The 12,238-nt window shown below is 48.5% G+C and overlaps 1 protein-coding gene across 1 annotated transcript in view; it reads left to right on the forward strand.

Moving 5' to 3' along the window:
- Window positions 1–95: 95 nt before the first annotated feature.
- The window catches only part of LOC122364313 (serine/threonine-protein kinase/endoribonuclease IRE1-like), a gene marked incomplete at its 5' end in the record, with an annotated part of 29,157 nt that continues 17,014 nt past the window's right edge, over window positions 96–12,238 (forward strand). The window contains 3 exon segments of the mRNA XM_043334567.1: window positions 96–156; window positions 159–253; window positions 1,637–1,757. Coding sequence (XP_043190502.1) covers window positions 96–156; window positions 159–253; window positions 1,637–1,757 — 277 coding nt within the window.

Here is a 12,238-nt window from a genome sequence, read left to right on the forward strand (position 1 = left end):
TGCTGCAAGGACTGACGTCATCGCTGCTGTGCGGTCCACTGCTACAATATAACCACCCCCCCTCTCCCTCTCCCTCTCCGTCTCCCCCTCTCTCCAGGACGGCTGCATTTCTGCCGGACCCCAGTGACGGAAGTCTGTACATGCTGGGAGGGCCCGGCCGGACACACTCAGAAAATTACCGTTCACCGTGCCAGAACTGGTGTCCGCCGCGCCCTGCCGGAGCTCGGACGGACTACTCTATACCGGGAAAAAGGTACGTGGGTGCAAGATTTCTTTACTAATACGTGGGTGCGCACACTGGGCCGTGAGGGTTGTTGGGTACCGAACAAATGTGTGAATGTTTGGCGGCCCTGGTGGCGCAGTCGGTTAAGGCGTCGACCCGCGGTGCGGGCGGTGCCGGGATTCGGGTTCGATTCCCGGTTCCGCCCGTTCCGCGGGCGTCGTCCCCGGCTGCGTCACCATGTGTGGTAGGCTCCCACTTCAGCCGTAGCCTGGGGGGTGGGGAATAGGACGGCGGGAGGAGCAGGTGCTCTCTCCTATAATTGGGACAAGAGCCCGTTGGAGAGGTCCGACTAAATAAAAAAAAAAAAAAAAATAAAAAATAGAGTAGAACGTACGGGGAAGCAGGTTGCTAGGGCCGAGGTGTGGAATGGATGGAAGATTCACGTCTGTGTTATAAGAGTGGTGCACACCGCACAGTGCACCTGCTGTTTCGTAGAATGACAAGAGGACGGCAAGGCATCGGAGGTGGATTTGTGAAAGGCAGTGGTGTTCGCGATCGGTGGCTCTAGCCCAACATCCGACATATCCTAGCACCAGTATAACGCCTTTTGGGGCGATTAACGGAGCGAGCGAGAGGGTGAGCCTTGCACGTGCGAAATTTCGAGGGGGTACCTCCAGCTGACTTGTGCACGGCACCCTACTAACCGGTCTCTAGCGATGTGCCAAATTTGAGCACAATCGGTCCAGCCGTTCTCGAGATCTGGAAGCGGCACCCTGCAAGTGCGCACGTGCAAGATGGGTCCCAACTGACTTTTGCACGGCACCCTACTAACCGGTCCTTAGCCATGTACCAAATTTGAGCGCCATCGGTCCAGCCGTTCTCGAGATCTGGAATCGACCCCTGCACGTGCGCACGTGCAGCAGCACCCCAACTCTGGCACATGGATATGCATTGCCTAGTGAGTGCCTACCTACATGCCAACTTTCAGCGCAAACGGCCCAGTAGTTACCGAGATATTGCAACAATTACAAAAGTGACACCTCTTCGTTTTGCACGTGGCACGTGCATAAGGGGTCACCCACATGCATCGGGAATAGTCCATTACTTGGTAGAAGGAATGAAGCTACCCTACAAAAATTACCGCGTGTAAATCGGTCAACTGGTTGCTGAGATATAAGCCTCGCAAAAGCGTGACCACGGCCGGCCGGCCGGCCGGCCGCTCATACTCAGAAATTTCCGTTAATCTAAGGAAAGACTACGCTCGCTTCGCTCGCTCCGTAACTACCTGACTAGGACATGGGAATGGATATTGATCTGACCTGTCGCTACCGCTGAGGTCACCGCTGAGCTGAGCTCTGACCGCGCCCGCTGACTGCTAAGTTGAACTGATCTGACCTACCTTCTGGTCGGCAGGTGGACGGGTGGATGGCGCTCGACTGGATGACGGGCCAGATACAAGAGGAGCTGACCTCCGAGGGCAGCAGCCGCTCCTGTCCGGTCAACAGCCCCCAGACTGTGTTCATCGGACGCACAGGTGGGTCACGCTCTGTACAATCCAGAGGTCACGCTGTTTGGGAGAGGTTAGAGGGTCTACTCACCGCGTTTGGTGGACAAGATGAGGCCCCGCTATGTTATATAGGAGGGACATGCGGGACGCTATGATAGGAGGGTCCCGCCGATGCTTGGGAGGGACAGTCGGGTCACGCTTAGTTGTGTGAGGGCTATGAGACTTGTTGTGGTCGGAAGGACTGGTAGGTCCCACCGTGATGAGATGGACAGGGTGAACCGCGTTGTTTGTAATCGACTGTGGAGTCCTTCCGTCTGGGAAGGGCAGGGAGATTCCACCACGTGGGATGGACAGAGTGGTCCCGTTGTGATGATGGGAAGGACGGAGGGCCCTTCTATTTCCCTCTGTTCAATTTTCCATCAATTTAGACGTTTTTCTTTAATAATACGTTATCGCCAGCACGTAACGCTCCTCCCCGGATGCAGGGAGTGAATGATATCGCCCAAAACTGACCCGGATTGCGCGGCGTTAAAGGTAGTGTGCCACCTTTGAAAGATTTCCCATTTTATTTTTCCTAGGATAAGAAGCTCCTGTTTTTACCTAATATCGCAAAAAATTCAAAAATGGGCCTGGAATAGTGCCTTTTTCGCCTAAAAGTTTATCGGTTTTTCGATATGTATAACAACTGTAGTGGGCTGACCTGCAAACAGGCGTCGGCAACAATCGCGAATGCGGCGCACATGTGACAATAAGCAAAAGTCATTATAGAGTTACGACGTACGGGAATGAGTTATCAGCTGTCTAATCGTAGACAACACAATGTCGAGCCCTGTAAGCCTGTATTGGTATTGATGTAACGGAAGTTGGCACAGATTCAGCACAGGTTCAGCACAGCACAGATTCGGTAGGGGGAAAAAGGCCCCGGTAGAGGGAAACCTTTATGACCCGTTTTCCCCTAGAAATGACGTCACAAGGAGGTAAAAATGGGTATCAATCGAAAGCTCTCGTTTACCCAGACACAGTCCTGCAGGAAAATTTCAATTTTTCCCCATAGGAAAGTTTTTACGGGAAAATCAAAATTTTGGGTCAATGGGGGGTCCCCCCCGATTTCGTTCAAAATCGGCACACAGGTGCCCCACCACCAGCCGAGAAACTTTCCCCAAAACGGTCCCCGTTGCATTGACGTTTAAGGCCCATAAAGCCCCCTAGACTCGTAAAATATCCGTAAAATCGCCTTTGTACGGACAAAAAGTGGTGCTATGGTAAAAATGGGTATCAATCGAAAGCTCTCGTTTACCCAGACACAGTCCTGCAGGAAAATTTCACTTTTTCCCCATAGGAAAGTTTTTACGGGAAAATCAAAATTTTGGGTCAATGGGGGGTCCCCCCCCCGATTTCGTTCAAAATCGGCACACAGGTGCCCCACCACCAGCCGAGAAACTTTCCCCAAAACGGTCCCCGTTGCATTGACGTTTAACCCTCGCACGACCAGGCCATTTCTCATAACACGAACGACCAGGGGGGGGGGGTTGTTACGACCCCCCCTGGCGTTTCGAAACGGAAGGTCGTAGAGCTTAGCGGAAAAAACCAACGGATTGCTCTCAACGAGACCTCGCGATTGGTGGTATATTTTTTGGTCCTAGGTCAACATTTGACCTACTTTTGACCGGTCAAAGGTCAAATTTTCGGAAAAATAGACTTTTTTTTCAACTTTCGGCGGCGATTGCGGCAAAACGGTGGGAGATATCGACTTGAAACCTTCAGTATCGTGTTCCTTGATCAATTCTCTATCGTTTGGTATGTATTTCGTTTCCCTAGCTCTAAAAATGGCGCGTTGGGAGCGCCGGAAGTTGGCAAGGTCACAGTCGGCGGCAGAAATTCGAAAAATCAAAATTTAAATTTTTGAAATCTGATTGTATTTTTGGATTTGGGAGGTCCATTTGCTCCCTATAGAAGCTAATATTGCTGCATATTCCCATTGAGGTGACAAGAATTAGCAAAATAGTGGTTCGGGCGCTTTTCAAAAATAGTACCGGACGCTGTTCCTCTTGTGACGTCATAGCTCCGTGACCTGACCTGACACGGTCAAATTTTTTATACCATATGAGCCAATACTTGCCCCAAGATGCATGGGAAGTTTCATCACGATCCATCAACCGATGTCCGTACCACCGGCAGGAAACCTCGGGCGTTGGCACTCAGTTTGTGAAAATCCGGCCGGAGGCTGTACCTCTTATGACGTCATAACTCCGTGACCTGACATGACCCGATCAATTTTTTTTTCGTCAAAAGATGCGCAAAGGTTGCCCCAGAGGGTATTGAAAATTTCAGCCCGCTACGACAAGCCGTTTAGCGTGCACTTCGAAAAAACCTCAGGGGGGGGGGTTGATACAACCCCCCCCCCCTAGGCGTTCTAGGGTTAAGGCCCATAAAGCCCCCTAGACTCGTAAAATATCCGTAAAATCGCCTTTGTACGGACAAAAAAGTGGTGCTATGGTAAAAATGGGTATCAATCGAAAGCTCTCGTTTACCCAGACACAGTCCTGCAGGAAAATTTCACTTTTTCCCCATAGGAAAGTTTTTACGGGAAAATCAAAATTTTGGGTCAATGGGGGTCCCCCCCGATTTCGTTCAAAATCGGCACACAGGTGCCACACCACCAGCCGAGAAACTTTCCCCAAAACGGTCCCCGTTGCATTGACGTTTAAGGCCCGTAAAGCCCCCTAGACTCGTAAAATATCCGTAAAATCGCCTTTGTACGGACAAAAAAGTGGTGCTATGGTAAAAATGGGTATCAATCGAAAGCTCTCGTTTACCCAGACACAGTCCTGCAGGAAAATTTCACTTTTTCCCCATAGGAAAGTTTTTACGGGAAAATCAAAATTTTGGGTCAATGGGGGGTCCCCCGATTTCGTTCAAAATCGGCACACAGGTGCCCCACCACCAGCCGAGAAACTTTCCCCAAAACGGTCCCCGTTGCATTGACGTTTAAGGCCCGTAAAGCCCCCTAGACTCGTAAAATATCCGTAAAATCGCATTTGTACGGACAAAAAAGTGGTGCTATGGTAAAATGGGTATCAATCGAAAGCTCTCGTTTACCCAGACACAGTCCTGCACGAAAATTTCACTTTTTCCCCATAGGAAAGTTTTTACGGGAAAATCAAAATTTTGGGTCAATGGGGGGTCCCCCCCCGATTTCGTTCAAAATTGGCACACAGGTGCCCCACCACCAGCCGAGAAACTTTCCCCAAAATGGTCCCCGTTGCATTGACGTTTAAGGCCCGTAAAGCCCCCTAGACTCGTAAAATATCCGTAAAATCGCCTTTGTACGGACAAAAAAGTGGTGCTATGGTAAAAATGGGTATCAATCGAAAGCTCTCGTTTACCCAGACACAGTCCTGCAGGAAAATTTCACTTTTTCCCCATAGGAAAGTTTTTACGGGAAAATCAAATTTTTGGGTCAATGGGGGTCCCCCGATTTCGTTCAAAATCGGCACACAGGTGCCCCACCACCAGCCGAGAAACTTTCCCCAAAACAGTCCCCGTTGCATTGACGTTTAAGGCCCGTAAAGCCCCCTAGACTCGTAAAATATCCGTAAAATCGCCTTTGTACGGACAAAAAATGGTGCTATGGTAAAAATGGGTATCAATCGAAAGCTCTCGTTTACCCAGACATAGTCCTGCAGGAAAATTTCACTTTTTCCCCATAGGAAAGTTTTTACGGGAAAATAAAAATTTTGGGTCAATGGGAAAAATTTTGATTTTCCCGTAAAAACTTTCCTATGGGGAAAAAGTGAAATTTTCCTGCAGGACTGTGTCTGGGTAAACGAGAGCTTTCGATTGATACCCATTTTTACCATAGCACCACTTTTTTGTCCGTACAAAGGCGATTTTACGGATATTTTACGAGTCTAGGGGGCTTTACGGGCCTTAAACGTCAATGCAACGGGGACCGTTTTGGGGAAAGTTTCTCGGCTGGTGGTGGGGCACCTGTGTGCCGATTTTGAACGAAATCGGGGGGACCCCCCATTGACCCAAAATTTTGATTTTCCCGTAAAAACTTTCCTATGGGGAAAAAGTGAAATGTTCCCGCAGGACTGTGTCTGGGTAAACGAGAGCTTTCGATTGATACCCATTTTTACCATAGCACCACTTTTTTGTCCGTACAAAGGCGATTTTACGGATATTTTACGAGTCTAGGGGCTTTACGGGCCTTAAACGTCAATGCAACGGGAACCGTTTTGGGGAAAGTTTCTCGGCTGGTGGTGGGGCACCTGTGTGCCGATTTTGAACGAAATCGGGGGGACCCCCCATTGACCCAAAATTTTGATTTTCCCGTAAAAACTTTCCTATGGGGAAAAAGTGAAATGTTCCCGCAGGACTGTGTCTGGGTAAACGAGAGCTTTCGATTGATACCCATTTTTACCATAGCACCACTTTTTTGTCCGTACAAAGGCGATTTTACGGATATTTTACGAGTCTAGGGGGCTTTACGGGCCTTAAACGTCAATGCAACGGGGACTGTTTTGGGGAAAGTTTCTCGGCTGGTGGTGGGGCACCTGTGTGCCGATTTTGAACGAAATCGGGGGACCCCCCATTGACCCAAAATTTTGATTTTCCCGTAAAAACTTTCCTATGGGAAAAAGTGAAATTTTCCTGCAGGACTGTGTCTGGGTAAACGAGAGCTTTCGATTGATACCCATTTTTACCTCCTTGTGACGTCATTTCTAGGGGAAAACGGGTCATAAAGGTTTCCCTCTACCGTGGCCTTTTTTCCCCCTACCGAATCTGTGCTGTGCTGAACCTGTGCTGAATCTGTGCCAACTTCCGTTACATTTGGTATTGTTTCTTTTATTTGGCTGTCGAACATTATTTATGGTTTGAAATATGATTTTATGTAAAATAATTGATATGAAAAAGCCGTCTCTTTTAAGTTATGACCCCATTTCACCACACGCAAGTGACAGAAATGACAATGATCAGCTGACGCATTTTTCTTGGCCGAAGTCAGAGCGCGCGGCCCGACGCACCACCACCGCACCACAAAGTATGAGCAGAAGCCGCGCCCAAAGCCAGGGCCCCGGTAACGTGAGGTAGCCGAGTCGGGGCAGCGTGCGCTGACCCAAGCCGGGGCCGCAGCTTTGGGCGCGGTCTACCGCATCCCCGCGGGCAGCACCGGGCTATCACATGACACCGGGAGGACGCGCGGCCCCGGCTTGGGTCAGCGCACGCTGCCCCGACTCGGCTACCTCACGTTGCCGGGGCCCTGGCTTTGGGCGCGGTCTACCGCACCACCTAACAGGCGTGTTCGAAACCGCAGGAGATGATGATGAACGGGTTTATCGAAACTTGATTGGATGAGCATATCGGTAATAGCGATTTCAGTGTGTGCATTTATTGTTCAAAGTGGTGTGAAATGTGGTTGGGGTACGACCGACAACCCGTCGGGGCGAATTTCGCACTGGGGTACTCAAAATTTGAAGAATTTAAGACGTTTCCATGAGTTTTGAAGGCATGGATAAGTTCTAAAAATCCGGTTCTCCTTATCTGGGCCATTAACTCCATACGTTCCAGGAAAGCTGGCACACTACCTTTAACCCGCGCCCCACTGGGGTCTGTGTATAACACGCCCTACTGGGGGGGGGGGCTATTCATAGCCCCCCTCCTAACTCCGAAACTACTGGGCCGATCGTCAAAATTCAAACGGCGTCTGATAGTCCCGGAAAAACTGTCGAGCGAAACCTAATTTCATTGACCTCGAGGTCACCGATGACGTCACAGGTCAGGTCAAAGTAAAAATTATTAGCATTTTGGCTTGTTCACATTTTGGGCTCTGGCCGCCGTCTTACAAGTCAGATCAGGCTCATTTTTGGTACACACACTCTTAAACAGATGCTCTAGATACCCTGAGGGTACCAAGCTTTTACTTTGATTTTCAGGTCAAGGTCAGGTCATCACAGGTCACGAAAATATTTTATCATGGGTCGGTCACGTGACACATGTTATATGGTCCATTTAGGCCAAAGATTTCGAATTTGATGTCGTCTGTGTCATTCGAGGTCATTTTGAGTCGAATTTAGCTTAGGTCAGGTCACTTTCAGGTCAAATTTTGAAGTTATAATTTTTCAACAAAAAAGGTGTCTATTGGATGCAGTTTGAGCTCAGGAACACGATGGTGCCATTTATATTGGTGTACGATGTCAAATACGTACTGAAAAATTGATTTGAAAAATTAATTACTGTGAATTTTTTGCAATAATGCATATATTCACATATATTCCGGTTTTTTTCGAAAAGTCAAAAACTTTTTGAAAAAATATAAAAATACAAATTTTGAATATTATTATATCAAATTTTCGAAATTTTCAAAATTTTGAAAATTCGAGATAGCAGTTTGATAGCGCGGTCAATTCTGAGTCCTTTCATGCAAAGAAATCGGATCTAGCTTAAAAACTGAGCTCTTGGGAGCGATTGCCGTGGTTCAATGTTTTGCGTCGAAATCGGACGAACATGACGTCACTCTGACGTCATTTCCGGCCGACCTATGGTAGCTACGAAGTTCAAATTTTGACACAAGGTGTCAAATTGATGCAGCCGAAGGTACTGTAAGTTTGGCGTCGATCCATCAAGCGGTTTGGAAGTTATTGCACAAAAACGGGAGGGGGGGGGGGCTATAAATAGCCCCCCCCCCAGTGGGGCGCGGGTTAATTATTTCAACATCCTGCTTTTTGTACGGGGACCCGCAGTTGCTCCTGTACAGCGACCCTGAGCAAATTGTCCCAGCACCCTCACAGGGAACAACGATAAGCTGCCAGAGGGCATGCACAGAAAAACCTCAGCTGCTCTTGTACAGGGACCGGCAGTCGATATCAATGTTATCGGTTGTTACTGGACAGGACAGACAGCTAGAGTTTGGGTTCGTGTACAGTAGCAACTGCGGGTCCCCGTACGAGCCATTGTTTTAACTAGGATATGACTTTTCCGGCTTGTCTAGTGACAGGGGTTACATATAGTGGCTTGACGTGGAATAGTGACAGCGCCAGTGAATCTGCGCCCTCGTCGCCAGAAAATAGAGCCATGTAGCTCTTTCCAAAGTATCCCCACCCTGTTGCTACCGCCGCTCTTTTTGCGTTGTTTTCGCTCGAGCGATATGGAGTATGGACCACATTTTCCAACAGCTGTGGTCGTGCTCCGTATTTATGCAGTGCCGAAAGGTACCCCAATCTCTCGATAAGTCTGTCAGAGTGGCATGGCGGACACCTGCGTGATCCGTTTTGTCACTGCGGACAGGTAAATGGGGTGCGTCTGACGTTAGTGAATTAGCTTATGGGGTGGCTAAAGGGTGATGTGAGGCGACGTATGCATGCGTCATTTTCTCCGCCCTAGGCATTTTTCAGTGATGTGGAATGCCATTACAATAGCGATAAAGCTGTTGTTATTTATTTTTGGCGAGCTCACCCCTCGAAATGTCTAAGTGAGTCAGTTGAGCAATAGGTAGCCTCTAGCGATGCGTTGCTTTGGTGGTATACATACATTGAGGTCCCTTTACGATTAAACGTACGGCTGGCATTTTAGACACTACCTGAGGCGATACAATGCAAAAACGACTACGAAACTGTATCGCATAAGTGACAATTTTTTAAGATCATTTTTTCGCCCTGTTCGTAAAACGTCCTTACCCGCTCAACCGAACCCCCAAAGCGACCGCATTCCATCAAAACTATCTCTATTAACGCTTTCTTTATCACTGTAAGACGCACTATGAATATGTAACTGTTGGGGTATCTCTCTTGTCGGGAGTTTCCCTCACCTTCCCCGGCCCCATCCCCATGACATGTTATCAAACATTTCTCCCCCCCCCTTCCCCTCTCGAGAGTTTGGGGCGGTAGTGATGTCACGTCTGGCGTAGTAGCCCGACCAGCTGCGTGAACTGTGAACTGTGAAGGTCTCGGCCAAGGTCATGGCGCTTAGTAAGGAGCTTAGTTGGGCTTGACGCGGGGACTAGAGCCTCAGGTATACGCAGCCAATGGATAAGTCGGTTAAGATGGCTCTCACTTCTCAGCTAAGGATCAAAATTTGGAAGTTAGCCATTGATGACACTCCTCCATGACGCTCTTTGGGCCATTATTTTAGAATGCGTGGCATTTGGTTCGTTTGAAATGGCAGAACACCCGTATGCACTGGTCTAAGTCTGTGTGCTGGTAGTCTGGTCGGACCGGTGACACTACTGCTGTCGTACAGCAGTAGTGTCACCGCCCTCGTCGCCACGGTATATCATACACTGCTCGATATCACACTAAATTACGGCTACCGAACCCGCGCAATCACGTGTATTTTTAAACACAGCCTGGCTGTGGGGTTACATTGGCCTCAGCTACATACAGCAGCCTCAGATGAAAACCTAAGCACAGTAAGCTAGCTACTGTGGTGTATCGGTCTGGTCAGTCAGTGGACTCGGTTGCGGTTAAGCTTGACGTGGTTTCGGATATCCGCTATGGCATTTTAGTAGTATTGGCGTATTGGTCGTCTAGTAGCTGCCAGGGTTGTGACAAGACTGGAATACTCGTCGGTATTTACCGGTTATGTCTACCGTCGATAAGATCAATGTGCAGCGATGTCTTTCGGATGATCGATGGAAGATGATGACAGTTTTACGTAAGTCGGTGGCTTGAAAGGGCGGTGTGTTGAGTATGTGGACCGGTTACACAGACGTTTAAACTGAATGATCGATGTGAATTACAATTCACCTGTTAACCCTCGCCCGTAAACGGCGATCTGCCACCTTCGCCCATGCAGGGGGGGGGGGTTGGTGCGACCCCCCCTTGGCGTTTGAAAACGGAGCGTCGTAGAGCTTAGCGGAAAAGACCAACGGATTGCTCTCGCCGAGATCTCGCGATTGGTGGTATATTTTTTGGTCCTAGGTCAATATTTGACCTACTTTGACGGGTCAAAGGTCAAATTTTCGGGAAAAAATAGACTTTTCAACTTTTCGCGGCGATTGCGGCAAAACGGTGGAGATATCGACTTGAAACCTTCACTATCGTGTTCCTTGATCAATTCTCTATCGTTTGGTATGTATTTCGTTTCCTTAGCTCTAAAAATGGCGCGTTGGGAGCGCCGGAAGTCGGCAAGGTCACAGTCGGCGGCAGAAATTCGAAAAATCAAAATTTAAATTTTTGAAATCTGATTGTATTTTTGGATTTAGGAGGTCCATTTGCTCCCTATAGAAGCTAATATTGCTGCATATTCCCATTGAGGTGACAAGAATTAGCAAAATAGTGGTTCGGGCGCTTTTCAAAAAGTACCGGACGCTGTTCCTCTTGTGACGTCATAGCTCCGTGACCTGACCTGACCCGGTCAAGTTTCTTATACCATATGATAGCCAATACTTGCCCCAATATGCATGGGAAGTTTCATCACGATCCATCAACCGATGTCCGTACCACCGGCAAGAAACCTCGGGCGTTGGCACTCAGTTTGTGAAAATCCGGCCGGAGGCTGTTCCCTTTGTGACGTCATAACTCCGTGACCTGACATGACCCGGTCAATTTTTTTTTTTTATCAAAAGATGCGCAAGGTTTGCCCCATAAGGTACTTAAAATTTGGCGGCGCTGCGCGCCGCCGTTTTTACACTATTTCCGAAAAACCTCAGGGGGGGGGGGGTTGCACCAACCCCCCCCACATGGGCGAGGGTTAAAACGTGAGTCATGTACCTATAATGTATGAGTTGACTGCATCCAGCATATTTACATTTTGACTTTTTTTGTTACCGGATCGCTCTGCTTGCTCAATTACCAATGTCTGGCTTACAAAACACAGTTTATTTGTGCCGGGTCTTGTTGATACTTGGTTTTGCAGCGTCATCCACGCCCTTTCTGTCCACATCATGAATCATGATTTATTGTCGGGCTTGTGCACGGGAAGGGCCACTACGACCATTGGATGACATTCAAAACATACCCTCCCTGGGAGGAAGAACAGTCCACCGGACCTTGCCCTAAGCAGCGATAAACGAACAAAACGTCTCACTCAATAAACGCGCTCATCTACATAGTCCGAGCACCTTGCGCTCAATTGTGAAATATTTACATTTTATTTTATTCTGCACTTACCAAAATTAAAAGATTTTAACTCTGAACATTGCTAGGTTTTCCGTCACCGAAAATACAGCGGCGCCTTGGCTTAACCTTTATATCAAGTGACGTGCCTAAAATAAATGGTAGTATGCTGAAATATTGTATGAGTTCTGTTCCGATATTTCTGCCGGGGGGGGGGGGGGGTCTGTAACTTTTGCCCGACTGCCTTTCCCTCCCCTTGTTTCCTTTCCCTTTGTTTCCTCTCCACCTTCGCCCGACATTCTGCTATTGTTATTCCCACTGGCGATCGCAGCTGTGTATCAGTCTGAGGGTCGAGACCCGCATTATGGGGCTCGGCCCGGGGGCCAGTGACCTTTGGTAGGTAACCAGCCGGGTAGACAGAGGCATTTAGGGGTCAATGGGTCTAAAACT

The sequence above is a fragment of the Amphibalanus amphitrite genome, unplaced genomic scaffold (assembly GCF_019059575.1).
Source record: "Amphibalanus amphitrite isolate SeventyFive unplaced genomic scaffold, NRLGWU_Aamphi_draft 000668F_arrow, whole genome shotgun sequence".
Taxonomy (NCBI): domain Eukaryota; kingdom Metazoa; phylum Arthropoda; class Thecostraca; order Balanomorpha; family Balanidae; genus Amphibalanus; species Amphibalanus amphitrite.